Source organism: Equus quagga, chromosome 9 (assembly GCF_021613505.1).
Source record: "Equus quagga isolate Etosha38 chromosome 9, UCLA_HA_Equagga_1.0, whole genome shotgun sequence".
Lineage (NCBI taxonomy): Eukaryota > Metazoa > Chordata > Mammalia > Perissodactyla > Equidae > Equus > Equus quagga.
This window is the reverse complement of record NC_060275.1, coordinates 814,884-834,010: the sequence shown is the minus strand read 5'-3', so window position 1 is coordinate 834,010 and position 19,127 is coordinate 814,884. Positions and strand designations below refer to the sequence as shown.

At 57.3% G+C, this 19,127-nt stretch overlaps 1 protein-coding gene across 5 annotated transcripts in view; it reads left to right on the top strand.

Moving 5' to 3' along the window:
- Window positions 1–19,127, top strand: part of NFATC1 (nuclear factor of activated T cells 1) — a 124,682-nt gene that overhangs the window by 37,154 nt on the left and 68,401 nt on the right. For all 5 annotated transcript variants that reach the window (XM_046671230.1, XM_046671233.1, XM_046671232.1 and 2 more), the window contains exon 4: window positions 17,350–17,552. In XM_046671230.1, coding sequence (XP_046527186.1) covers window positions 17,350–17,552 — 203 coding nt within the window. The remainder of the gene's footprint in view (window positions 1–17,349; window positions 17,553–19,127) is intronic.

Here is a 19,127-nt window from a genome sequence, read left to right as displayed (position 1 = left end):
CCTTGGTCAGGCCTCGAACCTCGGTGAGGCGGGAAGGAGCGGCCCACATGTTCCCCCTTTGCTCTGCGTCGAGGAGACACAGCACAACGCGTAACCTTCTTTCTAGGCAGAATCAGACTAAAATTGTGGATTAGGAGAGAACTTCAGCATTCCTGTGATCTCGCCCCCCGTTTTTATTTGGGGGCGCAGATGCACACGTGGCCTGCCCAGGGTCGTTCAGTAGGCTGGTGGTGGGAGCGAGCATTCAGGCCTCCTTCCCCCACTTAGGGCCCTTTCCCAGGCTCTCCGGAGTCGTGCACAGCCCCTGGTGGGCGTGTCTGGCAGATCCTGTCTGGGATCCCAGGGCTTCTGTGACCGCCCTCCGGGTGCCCTCTCACGTCCTGGCCTGGGTTGGGTGGGAGGACAGCCGTGTCCGGCAGGGCACCAGCTCTGCTGGCAGGTGTGTGCACTGGGGCCTCGGCGAGTGGCAGGGGCCACGGAGTCCATGGCCCGAGCTCTGCAGCTGGCCTCTGCTGGCCGTGTTGTGTGGAGATCGATGAAGAAGGGGACGTGGAGTTCCCTGAACTTTAGAAACTTGCCTTTTCCTCTTTTGAGAAATGATTCAGACGCAGGGGGAGTGCTTATCCGCCTGGAAGGAAGGCCCCAGCCGTGGGCAGGGCGGGGGTCTTGCCTCCCAGCTCCCAGAGGTCCTGCCCCTTTCTTTTGGGTCATTTTCCAGCCCAGGGTCCCCTCTGTCCTGGGTCTGGCCCTTCTGCCATCAATTCCCTGTGTCTTAAATCTGGGGCCGCTGGTTGAAGAGGTAGGAGCAGGCCCGGAGCGTCACTTCCGACGGAGGACATGGCGCACCTGTCCGCGGTCCTCTGTGCCCTGGCGAGCGCCTGCAGCGGGGCTGACACACAGGACGAGGGTGATAAGAACGTCCTGGTCCTGCTTCTCCTGAGTCCTGAGTTCACACCGATTGTCCAGAGGAAGGCAGCATGCAGCTCTCCTGGGCTGTCCCCTGCCCCGTTGTGGAGTCTGCGCCGAGGACGAGGTCTGCGGGTGCAGGGCCTCCCCACCCCGAGGGGCGTGGTCGAGACCTGGCGGCAGGCCGGGCTCCTGGGCGTGGGTGGGAGCTAGGTGTGGGGGCATCTGGGAGCTGCTCGCTCCCTTCCCGTCTCCCGCCCCTCTCGGGCCCTGTGCATGGACAGTGGCTCTGGCTGGTCCTCTTGAGGTTTCTGTCAGCGCGCTGTGGGGGAGTGGCTATGGGGGAGTGGCGGTGCCCCTCCGGCTTCTCTCCGGAGGGAAAGCAGAGGGACCCTCAGGCCTGTGTGGAGTTTGCCCTTGGGGTGAGATGTGGGCAGACCTGCCCTCCCCCTGGATTCCCACTGATAAACCAGAGAGTTCTGTCCCTGAAGAGGACCCAGGGTTGCCCTGCTGCCCCTTCTTCAGAAGAGAAACTGAGGCTCAAGGAGGCTGCCTGGCTTGCTGCATCCTGTGCTCTGGTTGTTTCAGTTTCTGTTTTGTTTTCTGGGGTGTCCTCGTCTCCCTTCTTTCCTCCCAGCTGTTTCCAGGTGCGTTCATCCCTCCCCCCGCCCTCTGCGCTGCGTCCTGACACCTGGTCCCCCGTCCTGAGAGCAGCGCTCACGTGAGCACGTGCTGGAGCCCATCTGGACGGCCCCTGCCCTCCGGCCCTGCAGGGGCACGAGGAGTGACCTGGGGGATGTCGCTGACCTCTGATCCGGGGGTCAGAGAATTAAGCTCTGTTTAGCAAGTCACCAAAATAACCTGCTTGGTGACATCTACCCCATCCCCCGGGAGGCCAGGCCGTGTGAATAATTCATGGGGCCCTGAAACGCGACACACACGGCGAAGGCTCTGGGGGTTCCTAAACAGCGTTTTAGCTTGTAGCTTGTGTTCTTGTCAGCCAGCGGCTCCCTGGTCAGTCATGAGTGGCAGTGGGAGCCCTGTCTGGCCGAGGAAGGCATTGAATCCGGAGCTGAGGCCGGGGGTCTGGCTCTTCGGGGTCTCAGGGCCTCTCCTTAGGGCGTGTGACTTTTAGGCTTCACTCTGCCCCATAGACCACAACACGTGTTTCTATCACGTCCGACACTTGCGAGCTGAAACCAAGGACTGAACGCACCAGGAAACAGCTCACTGTTTTCAGACCCTTAAAACCGGCATTCGGGCATTCGCATGGGGCTGTTGTTAAAACCCTTCTGGCTTCATGCAGTGCCTCCCCGCCCCCAGGTGCCAGCCGGGCTGGAGTCTTCGCTGCTTGAGAAGCAGGGGCCTTGGGGGCGTTGGATACTGAGGACAAGTGTCACGCCCCCTTCTGTCCAGCTTCGTCCCATTCTTTCTCATTGGATTGTCATGAGTAGGTATCTGCGTCTCCCCTGTTGACAGGATGTTAAGCAGGAAAGCCAGAGTTCTCACAAAAGCCAGAGAAACGGATGTTAGTGGAATAAATTATTATTTGATGGCAAACCTACTTAGGCCCAACCAGGAGCCGGGCGTCGGAGAATCACAAACAGCAGCAGCTCTGCCCCAGCCCGGGGCCTCGAGCCGGGAGCCAAAATGCCACGTGGTGGGAATTAAAATGCAGGTCTGAGCTCAAACCAGACCCTGGCCGGCCCCACAGCCAAACGCTGCCGACCTGCCAGAGGCGTGGATTAATTTTTCATGGGTCTGCGTGGGCAGCGGAGCATCTGCCCTCTACTCTTTCAGCCGCGTCTGGGCGAGTGGTCGTTTCCTTTCCCTGTCTGTGCGGTACGCAGGCCTGAGGCGCGTCCCACCTTCACAGTTGCCATCTCTCCCTCCGCACCTGCTGCCTGGTCCGGTGTGTGTGTGGTGTGTCAGGCTGACTGCCTTTTTCTGTTTCACTGACACTAATGTGCTCCCTGAAAAATTTGTCAGCTTTTATGACGAGTGAGGATTTGCCGTTTATATTCCTTCCTAAAGCCGAGCCAGAGGTCCCCATGAGAGGTCAGGAGCTCCTCTGTACTAGGGAGGTGTTCAGTGATGCAGGCAGCACGGGATCCGTGGAATAAAGTGAGATGAAGTTGGCCAACAATAATAGCAATAACACTTGAGAAAACAGTTGGAATTTTGTTGTGATCTGCTGACACCCGGCAGAGGTTTACCATCTCAGACAGGTTCATGGGGTCAGTTTTTAAACACCTGTTTCAGAGTTTCATTGTCCAGCAAAACTGATGAAAAGTGCAGTTTAAGTTTCTGTACAGCCAACGCATCACTTCAGAATAAAGTCTGATGAGCGGCTTAGCTATGGAAACCCTTTCAGAGCAATCAACAGCGTCACCAGCCTGCAAAAGTCTCCTCGTTCAAAGCCTGGTGTCTGAGTTCCAGGCTGCGGAGATTCCAGAACACGTCGCCCCAGGCGGAGCCTCTGATGACAGTCCTGAGTTGCACCTCATCTTCCACATCTTTTCGGGAGGTTTTCCAGAATGTCCTTTGAGGGCAGCGTGGCGTCCAGGGCTGTTTTCACAGAGACGCGTGTTCACGTGCCCTCATGGTCCCGTCCCAGCCTTGGAAAACTCAAAGCTGGTGCAGGTGGGAGGCGGGGAGGACAGGCAATCGTGAGAAATAATAAAAATAATAAGAATAATAATGACAAAATTGGGAGATCCACGTCTCCTGCTGGCCCTCCCTGCTGGCTGTGGGCGCCATGGTCTCCCTGGGGGCCACAAGTCACAGACGCCCGGTGCCCGTGGGTGGGGTTGGACCCGGCGGGAAATCCCTGCTCCGTTTGTTCAGAGATTGGGCCTCTTCCTGCTGGTGAGCCCTCAGCCTGGGCGCCCGGGCAAAGCCAGTGCCATTGGTCTCTGAGCCCAGCTCGACCCCCGGGGGAGGACATTCTGGGTGTTGTCTCCCTGGGCCACCCTCCGCCCCCTGTGCAGGGCCCTGTGGGGAGAGGTGTGGCCTCTGCACAGCCTCCTCTCTGAAGACAGAGTGAACCGCGGGAGGCCTGGGGCCTGGGGCTCTGTGGGACCAGCGCCTGCACCCGGGTCACGGGGTCGGGGCCACAGGTTGGCACTCGAGGCAGCCACGTCCCTGAGGAGTCAGGGCGATGGGCTGGCAGGCAGTGACCACTGATCAAAACCTTCCTTGTCCTTGTCCTTTGTTCTGCTGTGGTGTTTTGAGGACTGTTTTGTCTCGGAGAGAGAAGGCCCCGGGTTGGAAGGGTGCTGGCTTTCTGAGTGGCAGTTACATAACTGTTCTCCGAGCGGCCCTGCCCAGGCCCAGCTGTGGAGCTGGGGAGACACGAGGACCCGCCAGTGTGCTCCGGGGTCGGGTGGGTGCGGTCTCGCCGAGCTGGGCTTGCCACCCGTCTCAGCTCTTCTCTGGGAGAACACTGGGCTCTTGTCTGTGGATGGAGAGCTCTGCTCTGCGTCAGCACAGATGGCCAGCTTGGCCCTGCCATGGGCCCAGCCGTGCTGAGGCGGGAAGCACAATCGCGCCTTGACCAGCCATGCGGGTGGCCGTCCCTTCAGCGGCACTCGGTGCCAAGGAGAAGGGCTGGCCTGGACGGCAGGCCGACGTCCCGTTGTGTGGACGTATGGGCGTCTGGCTGGCGTTGCCACGTGCCAATGCAGGGAGCCTCTGTGAGGTCTCCAGTACCCATGGCCTTGCGCAGCACCTCCGTTGGCCCTTGGGGCCAGGCCTGCCCTCGGCCACCCTTTGAGTCACTGACGACAAACTCCAAGGGCCAGGCACAGCTTCCAGAAGGCTCACCTTCCCCCACCACTTGTGCACTCAGGGAGTGGCCCACTACCCCCTCAGGCCACCCTATTGTATTCACGTTAAGTTGACCAGGTCTTGCCTTATTAGGACTCAAATGGGGGTCCTGAGGAAGGAGGCCATTCAGGAGTGCAGCTGCCATGAGCTCTGACCCTGAGTGGGGCCCCGGGTGGAGGGGAGGTTGGTGGAGACATGAGCTCTGCCTGTCAGAGTCCTTGGGCTTTTCTCCACTGCCAGCGTCCTGCCTGGGCCACAGTGGTGTGCGCCCTCCCACCCTGCACGCCCACTGCATTTCTGGGTCCACGAGATGAGCGGGGCTGGGTGGCAGCTGCGTGGCCTGGGTGGAGGGACCTCTGTGAGGTAGGCGCCCCCGTGGGCCAGCTCTCCCCAGGGGCCTCGCCTCTGCAGCGAGCCCCAGAAAGTCCTCTCTTCGGAGGTTCCTTGTGCTGGTGTGTGAAGGTGCCGGGGGGCCTGTCTGCGAGCTTGCGGGAGCCTGGATGAGTCCCCCGAGGCGGTCAGCTTGCGCAGCTGGCTCTGGGGGTGGCTGGCGGCTCCGCTGGGCTTGTGTGGACCTGACGTCCCTGCGGGCGTTACACTGGCAGCGCTGCGCCGCGGCCTCTCAGTGCCCGTGTTGCTAGAAGTCTGCGGCTTTTCTGCAGTTGCGCAGTGGCCCGCAGGGTCCCTCCGGGTCCTGGGATCTTCTGAGCTGCGTTTCCTGCTGTCGTTTTGTTAATGTTCCCCGAGGGTTTCTAAGACCCACGCTTTCCATTTCCAGATTATTTTTTCCCTCAGCAGAAAGTTGGGGCTTCCCAGCACATTTTTAATTAGAAATGCTAAATGTAGTGTTTCCATGCAAAACGTTCTTTGATCCAGAGCTAAGGTAGCTTTCTTTCCTCTGGGCACTTCCATGTGTGTCTGTGGATCCCGTTCGTCCTCCACAACGCCAGCCGGGGCTAGGGGCGCACACTGCATCCCGCTGGCCGGTTTCTTGGATACCATCTTTGGGTCTCTTGTGCTGGTCACTCGGGTTCAAGTGGGCATCTCTGAGGTGTGAGCAGGCCCAGGGGTCAGAGGTGGCAACTGCAGGCTGGGCCCCCGACGCATGCGGAGTCGGGAATCGCTTCCCCGAGGCCAGGCGGCTGGGCTGGGAGGGGACCCGGGCGTGAGTTGGTGTGTGCACGGGGCTGGCCCATGTCCCCTCAGAACACAGAGCATGTGGTGGGCTTTTCTCCGAATGAGGGTTGGAGGGCTGTGGCGTGAGCCCTGGGCAGCTGCTCGAAGCCCAGGGAGGCCAGGACGCCTGTCATGCGGGTCCAGCTCAAGCCTCCCATTCTCCCCCCGCCCCTCGGCCTCGGGCTCAGCCAGAGACCCGACCCCGGTTCATTCTGTCTGCTTAGTATGCACAGCCCACCTGTGGGTGAGCCAGGCGCCCTCGGCAGAAATCCCTGCAGTGTTTGTACGCCGCCGCCTCTCCGGGAGAGGGAGATTCTGCCTGTTCCCCAGTCCTCGGAGCGGTGGCTGAGACGGGCCTCTGCCCTTGACACCAGTGCTCCTTCCATCATCTTCTCTGAGTCAGTTGCTGGAATAGGAAGTGGGGTTCAAGGAAGCACAACCTTTGGACTGAAACCCTTCGACCTTGAGGTGCCCCAACTGGGCCCTCTTCTTGCCCGGCTGGCCGTCCTGCGTCGACCACAGACAGCAGGGCGCTCGCCCCAGCCTGCTCCTTGCTCCTCCATCAGATGCATGTGGACCCTGCATTCCCGTCTCTGCCTGCAGTCCTGCAGTCGCCTCCTGGCATCTGGGAGGCCTGAGGTCTTGACAAGGGGACAAGGTGGGCCACGAGAAGCTCCCTCGAGTGGCGTGCGCCCTGCTGGCCTCACTGGGCGCATGGAACACAGCGTCCTGGCGGTGGTGGCATGAGCTTTGCCAGACCCAGAGGAAAGTGGATCCGGGCTGAAAGAAAGTCACGGCGCTCAGGTGGCTGTTTGTGCAGGGGAAGCGTGGAGACCAAGTTCCCGGGCGCAGACGGAGGGGGTCGTCCAAATCTTTCTCATTAAAGAACGAATGCTGAGTCAGCTCAGCCAGGCCACAGCCACAGCTGCACAGCTCTCCCCATCCTTTCCCCTCAAAATCCCTTCACGGCCTTCTTCCTCGTCCGGGTCCCAGGACAGCAGGGCGGGCGAGGGGCTCGACAGCCTGGAGACGCGGTGATCCCACCTCCCATTCGTGCTGTCCTGTCGGGGCACGTCCACGCGTGAGAGCGAAAGTAGCCACAGGTGCTTCACACGTCGCCTTCTCCCTCGGCACCACCCCCGCACCCAGTAAAGTCAGCAGTGGGACAGGGCAGGACAGGAGGGCCGGGCGCCGAGGCGTCCCCAGTGGGGCGTGGCTGCTGTCTGGGTGTCGCCCGCTCTTGGAGACTCACGCCCACTGTGGGAGGAGATATACACAGCCTAGAGTGGCAGGCGATTATCAGAGGCCTTGAGAAGCTTCCAGTCCATCGCGAAGTGGGATTGCCGTGGGGATGGTGGTGCGTCTGAGCAGCAGGATGGTGAAGGCAGCTGTAGGCTGAGCTGGTGTGGCAGGAGTGGGGCCGGTCCCTGGCCGTGTGTGCTTTTTAATCGTTTATGCACATAGACTCGTTGGATAGGCCTTCCTCTTGTGTTCTGTTTTCTAGCTTTTCTGAAAGTTAGCATCCTAGAGCCTTTCTGTTGGTGGAACTGAGTCTGTGCCTGGATCACTTCTCACAGCTGGTGCTGGAGGCCATCGTGTGTGCGATGTGTCAGCCCTCCACAACGCTGTGACTCTAGCTTATCTGAGGGAAAACGGGGTCCAAGTCACTAGTAAAGTAACTTCACTCATGGAACAACTCTAGGAATTAAAGTGACACTTTATGGTGTAAATTCAGTATTGCCATTGGCTCAGTGTGCACACTTGTGCATGTGCACGCACGCAAACATGCACATGCACACACACGTGCACACCCACACACATGCATTTATGCACACGCACCTACACACATGCACACATGCACACAACAACATGGAAGCGGGGGAAGATCCACCCCGTAGAGAGCAGTGAATCACGATGGCCATTCTGCAGACGGGAATCTGATGGAGCAGTCATAACAGGAACAGCAGTGACTGCTGCCTGCTGAGTCCTCCTGATGCTGGGAGCTCCATCCGCGCAGCAGCTCTCTCCTTCGTCCTGCTTCACAGAGAAGTACCTGCCTCCCCGTGTCACCTAGCGATCATTGGAGGACTGCGGTGGGCCTGAGTCAGCAGAGCCCAGAGCCATCGCCGCCTCTCCCTCTGCTGGGGTGCAAGGGTCACCCTGTGTGGTTCAGACCCTGCTGTCTGTGCACAGCTTCACCAGCTTTCTGCTTGTTCCCAAGGCTCTGCCTCCCGCTGCCGGTCCCTGTGGACATGCTGGCAGGCGGTGCTCCTGCCCCATCAGCCGCCTCTGCCCTCCAGCACTCAGGGAGGACCTGCAGCTCAAGTCAGGAGGCTGGGTCTGTGCACTGCTCACCAGCACCTGTGCTCTGAGCTCTGGTTGGCTCACACTTGCTGGTGAGTCTCACAGCACATCGGGCTGTGCTGCTCCGAGAGCGTTATTCTGGCAGGAGCCCCAGGCCTCCCCGGGAGTCGACAATAGTGCGCTGGCCCCTGCCCAGCTTGAGCAGCGGTGGGGGTGGGGTTTTGGGTGGAAGACCACCGGGCCTGGTTCATGTCCCCGTAGCTGTGATCGCCTCTGCGGGTTTGGGGGTTGACTGGAATTCCATGAGGACTCATGTGTGATCTCTAAGGTGGCCAGCATATTGTGGCCACTTACAGAGGCGCAGGTAAAACTTCCAGTTGAAGAAACTTTCCCTAGAATTCCCCAGAGGGCCGTGAGCTGGTGCTGGTGAGTCAGAGGTGTCTCACGTGTGTGTGTGTGTATGAGCATGAACATGTGTGCATGTGTGAGCATGAGTGTGTGTGCACGTGCTCACGTGGGTGCAGAGGGAGTGCCGAGCTCCACGCTTCCGGCTCTCGTTCCCTCTCCCGCCTCCACCCTGGCGTGGGGCATGGGTGTCCATCGTCCGGGCTCTGCAGCCCTTTGTCTCTGGTTTGGAGCCCACGCAGTACACACAGATCTGTGTACTGATGGCTTCTGAAGGGCATGCGCCTGGGCACTGTGAGCAGGTGCTGCAAAGGGACGTGGACTTTAGAGCCAGGAGCTGCAAGGGGCTTTGTCCATGAGCCTCTGAGCAGCTTTCCCACTGTGGACACTCGTGGCTTGGCGCCCTTGCTCCGGTGCCCATCCTTCGCTGAGCGTGGTATGCGGGGTGGCGTGTGTAGCATGGCAGTGACCACACGGCCTGACGGGCCTCACCTGTGACACCGTTGGTCTCCCCATCTCCACTCTCTCTGGAGTTTGTTGATGCCCCACACCCCAAACCCCAAACCAGATCCCACAGCCTGGCACCTCTGGGACAGACCACTGGATGCAGCAGAAGCAGAGAGCTGACAGAGACAGACCGCGATCTCTGCCTCCTGAGGCGGGTAGGCCTCATGGTGTTGGTCTCGCTGTGGCCATGGGTGAGGCCGAGGGGCTGGGCACTGACCAAGGGGCCCAGGGACAACTGGGCCCATCACTCAGGTCTGAGGGGGTCTGGGCTTGGAGACCAGGTCTGGGGTCCCTCCCTCCTGCTGCTGTTAGGACTCATCCCGCCTCACGAGCGTCCTTTGTCTGCCTGCTCCCACGGTGCAGCTGCTTTTCTGAAGACAGCTCGCCTTGCCCGTCACTGTCACCCGTTTTCTGGTGAGAGTCCCATTTCCCCGACTCCTCGTCTCGTTCCTAGAGGGCTGCTCTGGGCCAGGGGCCGACCTTTGCCTGTAATTCTAGGGCCTTCTGGATCTAGCCACAGACAGCTGAGAGTCAGCGCCCGCTTGCAGGAATTTTTTGGTCTTCGAGTGACCGGGGTGGACCCCCGGCTGGGACAGGCGGCTGGGCACTCTCCTGGCCGGGCCGCATCCCTCATGGGGCGAGGACGCCGGCTCCCCGCAGACAGGGACAGCGCTGCCCGCTAGCTCCTGGCGTCGCCCTGCGGACCCTCGAGAGTGGGGAAGCTGTCTCAGTGATGGGTGCGCCATGATGCCCTCCTGCTGTCCTGCGCCCTCTGAGAAGCTGGGCCTCATGGGGACAAGGTGCCACTCACGAGTGGGGCTTCCAGGAACACGGTGCAGCTGAGGTGGACACACTGTCTTCCCGCAGCGGAGCTTCCTTCACTGTCCTGAGAAGACCGTGGGATGCTGCGTTACAGCTATCAGGAAGACAGGCCTGTCCTGACCATCTGCTCTGTCCTTAAGCTCTCTTTGTAGGAAAGACTTCAGGTCTTCAATCATATGGTTACAAATGAGGAATTTTATGCCATGGAGAACGTTGCCTCAGCAAAGCTGTTAAAAGCTACCTGGTTTGGTGTTGCTGCGGATCTGTGCTCTGTGGACAGCGTCAGGGTCTGTGCTCTGGTCCGTGATGTTGTCCCTGGTATTGTGGGGTTTGTGAGTGGGACGAGGCCCGTGGCTGGCTGACAGGGCCTCAGCTGGCCCATGTCCCCTCGTCCTGCCCCACTTGGTTCTCCCTGGGCTGGCAGTCCCTTCTCAACTGCTGGCCACGTGGCATCGACCCTTTCTCTGCCCCCATGAGAGACACCTGCACATGCACGCATACCTGTGCATGCACACGCATCCTCGCATGCACATCCACACACCTGCACACACGCACACACTTCTGCACACACAGGTACAGGTACATATACTTGCACACACCACTCGACAGACGGGCCTGGTGAGGAAGTTGGGATTGTGTCCTTCATCTGGTGACTTTCACCTAACGCTGTTGTGAGCCAGGAGGCTGCAGCCCCCTTGCACACACACTTTTTACAAACACAGAAATCACGTCCCCCAGGTAGGCTTCTGCCTGTGCTGTGTCCAGCAGGTGCCCTGGGGGCCTGGCCAGGAAGAGCGAGGCCCCGGGGAGAGAAGCGTGGGCATGGGCGGCCGTCTCGTGTGGGTTCCCCATGGTCCAGGGGGTTTTCCTCGGACCTCCGGCTCCGTGTTTGATGCCGCTGTCATTTTCATGTCCGGTTTTTCTGCTCTCCGTGATGAGGGTCTCCAGGGGTGGCTTTGCGGCGTCAGTCTGTGCTCTGATAATCATGGTTCATTCGGTGGCTGGTCGGCAGGCCCCTGCCCGCACACACAGCCCCTCGCGGTCACTGCTGCATCTGTTGCTCACCATCCCGGAGCCAGGGCCAGCAGCAGAGATCGTGTTTCCTTTTTCTTTATCTGGGAGAGCGTGTCTGCACGCAGGAAATCCTTCTCGTGAGGAGGAGCCCCTTCTGTCCTCACATACCTGGGACCCATCCTCCCTCCAGGCCTCGTGCAGGGGCCCGGCTGCAGGCGTGGGGCGGGGGCACAGCCTCTGCGGCAGGGGCAGGTCTCCTGTGGGCGTCTGCACGAGAATTTGGGGACTGGAAATATAGTGAGAAAATGCTCACATCACACAAACAGTCTCAAGATAATCCAGGAGCAAGAGAATTTGGGTGAAAAAATAGTAAAGCCGGTTTATGAGCTGGATTTTCCTCCCAGCGTGGTTCCTCTCGGTATTGTGTAAAGATGCAGATTTTACACTTAGGTTTAAGGCATAATCTCGCTTTAAAGGGATCGCCGCATACACACGAGGATCCCCTTTACTTAGTCTGTGTGTAGACCGACTCAAAGTGACCAGCTGAAAAACAGAAGTTCCCTTCGGTTAACGGGTCCTTCGTTTATGCGACGCTGCCTTCTGCTGCATGTGCGCATGTGCGTGTGTGCGTGTGCGGGCTGCTGGAACGTCAGCATCGGATGCCTCTGGCCTCAATCACTCTCTCCACCTGTCGTGTCCGTGTAAGTGCTGAGGTCAGCATAGGAGCTAAAAACAAACATTTTTATTTGTAGAAAACTCATAACTCTCACACCTTGAAAATGGAATAGTCCATTTTGTTTAGTTTAGGTTGAAGCAAAGAGAAGTCATTGTTATGACAGGTAATTTTATAAATATTATTTTGACAGATACTCTAACATGCCAGAGGCAGGAAATGCATGGAGTGCGACATGTGAAGTATTTAAGTCATTTTTCTTAAAATGAACTTCATGTTTTAAATAATAGATGTTTACCTCCCAGGTTAAACCTTAAATAGTCCCATTTTCACTGAAATGGCATGTTTTTAAAAGGATAAAGTTATACCCACAATCTGCTGCATTCTACACACCATCAGAGAAATGCCACACGTGAATCCTGGGAGAATTTTAAATTGTCATTTCCAAATTGTCTGACCCCAGCCATGCCTGTTTGTGGACCAATCGGGCCGCCTCCTGACACCTGGAACACACTCACCCCCACAGGAGAGGGTTTTGGTTAAAGACTCATTTCCATATTCTTGCATTAAATTTCGCAAAATGGAATAGAGTGGCAAAATTTGTCTTTTAATCAGACTCTGATTTTATTTTTACATTTCCTGTGATAAAAATGCACGTTTGAGTCCAGCATGGAGTCAAGGTTTCTTATTAGTAAGTTCATTAAATTGAGAAAACACTGGACTAATGCTCCCAGCAAGGAGATGAGAAGCTGAGTGGATGGGACAAGCTGGTCTTGATTTTCCCGTCCTAACTGAATCCTGTTTGCATAGAGACACTCTTGTATTCTTATAGGAAAACAGGTTTTCGTTCAAAAAGGGGAGACATTTTGTTCCTGCAGAATTAAACAATTTTAGCAAGAACCACCTAGAAACGAGTGTCAGGTGCTGGGCTGGCTCGCCGTGGGTTCTCTGTGTCGATGGCCTTAGGGGTGTGAGAGGCTCGAGCTGGTCTTTAGTGCATCGCAGGCCTGGAGGACAGCAGGATGGAGCAGGGCCGAGGGAGAAGATGCCGTGTGGTCTCATTACACACAGTGCTGACCACAAGCTCTCCGTTCTCTGCTGGATGTCTCTGGGTTCCTCCACAGAAACTCAGGGCCCATGTCGGCTGCAAGCCTTGGACGCCCTCCCTTCCTCTCTGTGGGCACACGCCTCTCAGAAACGTATTTAGTTCATACGTGTCACATACCTGTGGACCAGCTTAATTATTTAATATGAAAGAACCACTATGAAGATGATCCTGTCCACGGATGCTTGGGAGCGTGTCACAGAAAGAAAAAGATAAAAATAGGATGCCTGGGGGCTGGCCCCGTGGCCGAGTGGTTAAGTTCGCACGCTCTGCTGCAGGCGGCCCAGTGTTTTGTTGGTTCGAATCCTGGGCGCGGACATGGCACTGCTCGTCAGACCACGCTGAGGCAGCGTCCCACATGCCACAACTAGAAGGACCCACAATGAAGAATATACAACTATGTACCGGGGGGCTTTGGGGAGAAAAAGGAAAAATAAAATCTTAAAAAAAAAAAAAAATGGGATGCCTGACATGTGTATCTCATGCTGCAAACCAGGAAAGAAACTCTTTCCAACCAAACAGAATATTCCAGAGTACGTCTGGAGAACCTTTGTGTGAGTGTGTGCATGTGTGCATGAGTGTATGTGCATGCGTGTGAGTGTCTGAGTGTGCATGTGCCTGCATGTGAGTTTGTGTGTGTTGGGTGTTTGTGCGCTCATGTGCGTGAGGGTTGCATGTACACACATGAGTGTGTGCATGCTGCGTGTGTGTGTGTGTGTGTGTGTGGACAGTCCCCAGTAGTTCAGACTTGGGAACATTGCTACACTCACCGTCGGTGCACGTCCTTCCTGTGTGGAGCTCCTCCTCGTCTCTGTGAAATCTCACAGGTGATGTTCAGAGCCCCGGCTAGCCACTCCACAGTCTGTGACAAATACTGGCTGTTAAATATTAATCAGGGATGCTACAGAACGCTCACCCGGAGACATTTACAGACGCCAGATACCCATAAACCAGCCCCCTGCTGGGTGTCTCAGAGCTGCTGGAAATCCACTTGAAACTGCAAATTCATCCATTTCAGGGGCTACGAATACAATGGCAGTCAGTCGCGGTCTCTGTGGCGTAGTTTCTTGTATCCGTAATTGTGACATCATGTAGACGGTGTCGGCCAAGGAGACAGGGGCGAGACTGAAAGAGCCATTGATGTTTCAGTCGGTCCTGCTGTAACGAGGAGCTGCTATGGATGCTTCCTCTGGCCCTGGCCCCAGCCTCCCCCAGTGGCCTCTCGCATGAGCACATCTGTCCTCTGCCGGCCCGAGTGGGTGGTGGGCTGGCCCTGGGGCTCAGCTTGCGGGTTGCGTGCGAACCTCTCTCATGAACTCTCTGTCGTCATGTGGGATCCTTTTCTGAGGACTCAAAATTCATAAATGACTTTGTCTCTTAACTAAATGAAGTGAGAACAGTCCATGAATCTTTTGTCAGCATGGCTCTGATCAGTTCACTGCTGACTGAACTACACTTCACATGGCAGGCGCCCGCTTCTCCTGGTTAATAGATTCCTGCGGTCAGTCCCTGTTTTTTAATCTGCAATGTGACATTCCAAGTGTTTGTGTTGAAGAATCTAAGTTGCATTGAGGATGAAGAGGTTAATGTACTTGGAAAAAATCTCCCAGCATGCTAGAGCAGTTGGGTGATGGGGAAACAGAAGCTTTTGCTCCAGACAAACTTCCGAGCCAGATGGCACAGGACCGGCTGGGCCGTCCTCCTCCACGAACTGGCCGAGGTCACCCCCGCAGACGCCACTTCAGCAGAGAGGCCCGTTTCCTCCTCCGGGGTTTCCGGGGAGGTGCAGCCAGCCGCTCCCCCCCGGGAAAGCCGTGTCGTCCACTCTGAACATGGACCTTGACACCCTCCAGGAAGGGAACAGGCCGTCCTGCACTTTTTGAGGCAGCAAGTTAGCATGCCTCCACTCCATCCACCTGGGACTCCACAGAGCACCTGTTTTCCTGCCGCTGTGGCCGTGGGTGATGCGTGAGGGCGGAGGAGGCCGATGCGTGTCTGAAGTGAGTGCTCAGCCCAGACTCCTCGCCTTCTAACGGTGTTGGTGCTCCCAGACGCCGCGCTGGGGCCCAGCAGATTTCATGGAAATCAGGGTGCTTCACCTCCCTGTCATGAGGGACCTGCTCGCATCCGACCCGAGGCCGCAGCCGTGGTACGCCTGGGAGGACATGAGGCCTGCTGGCCTGCGGAGCCCGGGTCCCCGTGCCACGTCGCAATCCAGCCGCAGCTGACTGCAGGATCTGAGTTTCTATTCCTATTTCTAAAGTCCACTTTGTTTCAAGTTGGCGTATTAAAGTGAAAGTTAAAATCTGTGCAAACACAGGAAGTTGGAATTATGCTCGAAGGTCGAGTGCTAAGTGGCTGCCGAGACCCAGCAGTGACTTTCTTCCTGGCCTAGACTGTCGCACTTTCTTCTTCTTGTTGGGGAATTCCCGTTTGTATTTTCATGGCCGCATTTCCATTTCTCTCTCTGACTCCCAGTTAACAGCTTTAGCTTCCTCTTCTCTTCGCTGCAGCCTCCCCTCGGTTTGTCCCTGGGGTATTGTGTCTGCCCCGCTCTGTTTCCCAAGGGCGCCGGCTCCCTCCTCTCCCTCGGCCTTCATCTTGCCATGGCTGTGTCTCGGGTCTGCTGGTCTCATCCCCGGTTCAGCCTGCTCCCTCCGTCCCCTGCCAGCCCTGCTTGAAGGCCCTTGTGGTCCAGCACCGGCCTGCTTCAGGCAGCTGAAGTGACTGTCCTGGCGGGCGGCTCACAGGGCAGACAGGCCAGACGGTGGACCAGAGACTGGTCCTCCATGTGCACCTCTGCTAGTCTGTGCTTCTGTCGGTGCTCAGGCTGCTGGGAGGCACTACCGGGCTGTGGACCCAGCAGATGCTTGGCTCTCACAGCTGTGCCTGGTGCATGGACAGGCAAGAACGTCCCCAGTGGGGGGCCAGTTCTTCCCGTGGCTTCTGTTCGTCCCTCCCCCTCCACCTGCAGCTTTTCTGAGCAGCCTGCACGTTGCCGGGGGCTCCAACCCCACCTTAGAATCCCCTGCCCTGAGCAGGGTGGGGTCGTGCCAGGGCCTGGGGGCTCCCAGCTGTCAGCAGGCCCCGCAGCTTCAGACAGGGTTCTGGCTTGTCTGCTTGTCGAAAATGGACAGCGTTCTGGTGCGTCACTTCCCTCGGAGCGTGTGACGTGGCTCATCACATTGGCGTGGGTTCCAGTCGCTACCTGTTGTCACAGTGGTTGGAGTTAGCCAGGAGGAGAGCGAAGACAGGAGGAGAAGGAGAGGACTCAGATTGCTCACACGCGCTGAGCCTTTTCTGTGTGCCGGGCGCTGCCCCAGGCCCTCGCATGGGCGCATGGCGGTCCTCGCAGCAGCTCCGAGGGGAGGCCCCGTCCCCACTTGTGATGAGGACACAGCAGCGGGGTCTGGACCCAGCCCCTCTAAGCCACGTGCTTGATTGAGAAGAAAGTGTTCCTGTTCCTGACGGAGTTTGCCCCGTGGGGTGGCGTCTCTCAGTAGTAACCCTGATGGTGGTGTTCACGTGAAAGCAGAGAAACAGTAGTTCCGGAAACGATTGGCCTAAGGAGAGCCTGATGTGTGAGGCCGAGAGGAAGGCAAGACGGAGCGGGGACGGTCCGAGGGCCCCGCTTTTCACCTCCTGGCATGGGGTCTGACCCTCAGCGTCCGTGGTGCCGAGGAGCAGAGCTGGGCCCCGGCACCTGGTGGGAGTGCCGTGCTCGTCCTGTGCCCCGTCATCAGAGTCTCCTTGGAGTCGTGTGGTGACACACACTATGTCTTTTCAAGAATGTGGGCTTGTCACGTGTGGTCCCTATGTAGTCTGACGCTGGTCACAGACCGGCCACACACCTGACGCCCGGAGCTTCTGCAGCCGATCTGGGGTCAAGGGCCGGGGGCACCAGGGCAGCATTTAGCCACCACCTGCCTCTGAGAGAGAGGCTCCGAGCCAGGCGGAAAAGGGCCAATTTTGTTTACGTGTCTGTTTGCAAGTGCCCTGTCTGCCGGTGAGGATGTGACTGAATACAAGAAAGTGGATCCTGTTCTGTTGGGCGTGTGTGGATTTATTAGGGGAGGGGGTTTCGGCAGACAGCTCAGTGGCGCCGGCATTCTGATGGGGCTGCCCAGCCGCACGTGGTCCTACTCGGAGCACAGAGGGTGGTGTTCCTGCACGCAAGTGCACGAGGAGAGAGGCGGGTCTGAGGAGGAGGAGCCACTGGTGCCTTCCCGCCTGCTGCTCCTTCCAGGGAAGGTGAGCATGGCCATGAGTGTCGTCACTGTCGTCCTGGGTGCTCGTCCTGGGTGGTTGCGGTAGTGTGTGTACAAGTGTGCACGTGTGTGTGTTCAGACGTGGGCGGCAGGAGTGTTCAGAGCCGACACCTGGCCGAGTGCCCCAGGACCTTTAGCATAATGAGGCATTTTCTGCACACTTGTCTTATTGGACCAATATGTTACACAGAAGCAGAAAGGGGGCCGGGAGTGGGAGGGACTTAACACCCAGCACCTGTCACAGGTTTTCCTTTTGAATTAGCCTCTGCTTATAAAAATTTTATTGATTCTGAGCAGTCTGTGCGCAGGGTGCTTAGTGGGGGTGTTTGTTCTCTCACCAGCTCCACGGCTACTTGGAGAGCGAGCCGCTCACGCTGCAGCTGTTCATCGGGACGGCGGACGACCGCCTGCTGAGACCCCACGCCTTCTACCAGGTCCACCGGATCACCGGCAAGACCGTCTCCACCACCAGTCACGAAGTCATCCTCTCCAACACCAAAGTCCTGGAAATCCCACTGCTGCCAGAAAATAATATGCGAGCAATGTAAGCTGCGTGGCTGCGGGCACTGGGGCAGGCCCCCTGCGTTCCTACACAGACCCCTCTCCACAGCACCAGTGGCCCAGGGTGCCCTTGCTTAACACCTAAAGACACTTCACAAATACTTATGACAACAGATTTGTTTCTCTCTAGGGTTTCAGCCACTATGCATATTGCCACTTGAAACCAATCTCTCACTTGCACAGCAGTCAGTGCCTCCCGTGCCTGCCTGCAGCTCTACACACGGCGCCCGTTCATGTCTGCGTGCAGCGCTGCAGAGTAGAGGGGGCTTACCGTGCAAACACAGGAAAATCAAGGAGAACAGCATGTCTGGGTAATGTTCTCACTGAGAGAGGCTCTGACGTTGCTGGTATGACCAGCTCCAATGTCACAGTCAGATTTGACTCATTAGTTCATAGGTGAATTGATTAATAAGCTGAAGATTAATTAATCTTCTCATGTCCAAATAGGGCCTGTATTCGTGGCTTCATTTAATCCCACTAGCTGAGTGACTGTTATGTGCTTTGCATGTCGCTCCTGAGCCATGAGTGCAGCAGAGAAAGGGAACAAGGTTGTCCCACGGAAGGGCCCTGGTAGTAAATACGCGTGTGGATAAACAGCTGAGGCCCCGAGTCACTGACAGGGTGGCGTCTTTGAGCTCGGTGGCCACTGGAGGTGAGGGAGGTGTCAGGAGGAGGCGGCATTTACGCTGAGAGCTGAAACGGGTGAGGCAGCCCGCGTGATGGTCTGAGGCAGGAGTGAGGGGCGGGTCCGTGGGGAAGGGAGGAGCGTGGGCAGCTGGGCTGTGGTGGGCAACGGAGAGAATGTGAGAGGAGGGGCATGCGGCCACGTTGCGTAGGCGTTTGTGTGGGATTTTGGTAAGTTATTTGTAACTGTTAAACCCTCTAAGTTAAAAACAAAAGGAAAGCTTTCTCTCCACGTTGGCTTTTCATGGATTTGGAGGAATTTACGGGCCTCTGAATTTGTTGCACATCCTTGGGTTTGCTTCAAGAGCTGTAATCAGAGTTTCCTGAGGTCGGGACACAGTCAGGTAGTTTGCTGTCCAGGTCGTGTGGGGTCCTGGTCGCGAGTCTCCGCCTGGTGGAGTGGACACGACTCGGAGCCCGAACTCTCAGAGCTTCCTGAGAGACGAACCGTTCAGCTTCCATCCACTAGTTTACACGTGGAGCGTTTTGCTGGAGTCCACTGTTGAATGAAACTATTAAGTTAAATGAAATTAAACAAAGTCATCAGAAGCCCTAGAAAATTTAGCATCTTAAACTGAGTAACGAGGGTGCTGTCCGAATCTTAAGTCAATGGAACTTTTCGGGAAGCGCACGGGCACTTGCACAGCAGGAGGGAACCCAGCAGGCTCTTGTCCTGTCTTCCTGTGGTGCTGTGCCTGGTGCCTCCAGACCTGCCAGTGCAGTGGGACTGAAGCTTGCAGAACCCTGAGTGTCTGCTCGGGATCAAGGGTAGATGACGGAGACCCCAGTGGTCGGGGGGGATTGTCTCCACATTACTTTAGTCCCCCCACTTCGCTGCGTGTGTGAACATGCAGCTTTGTCCTGCCCGTGGAGG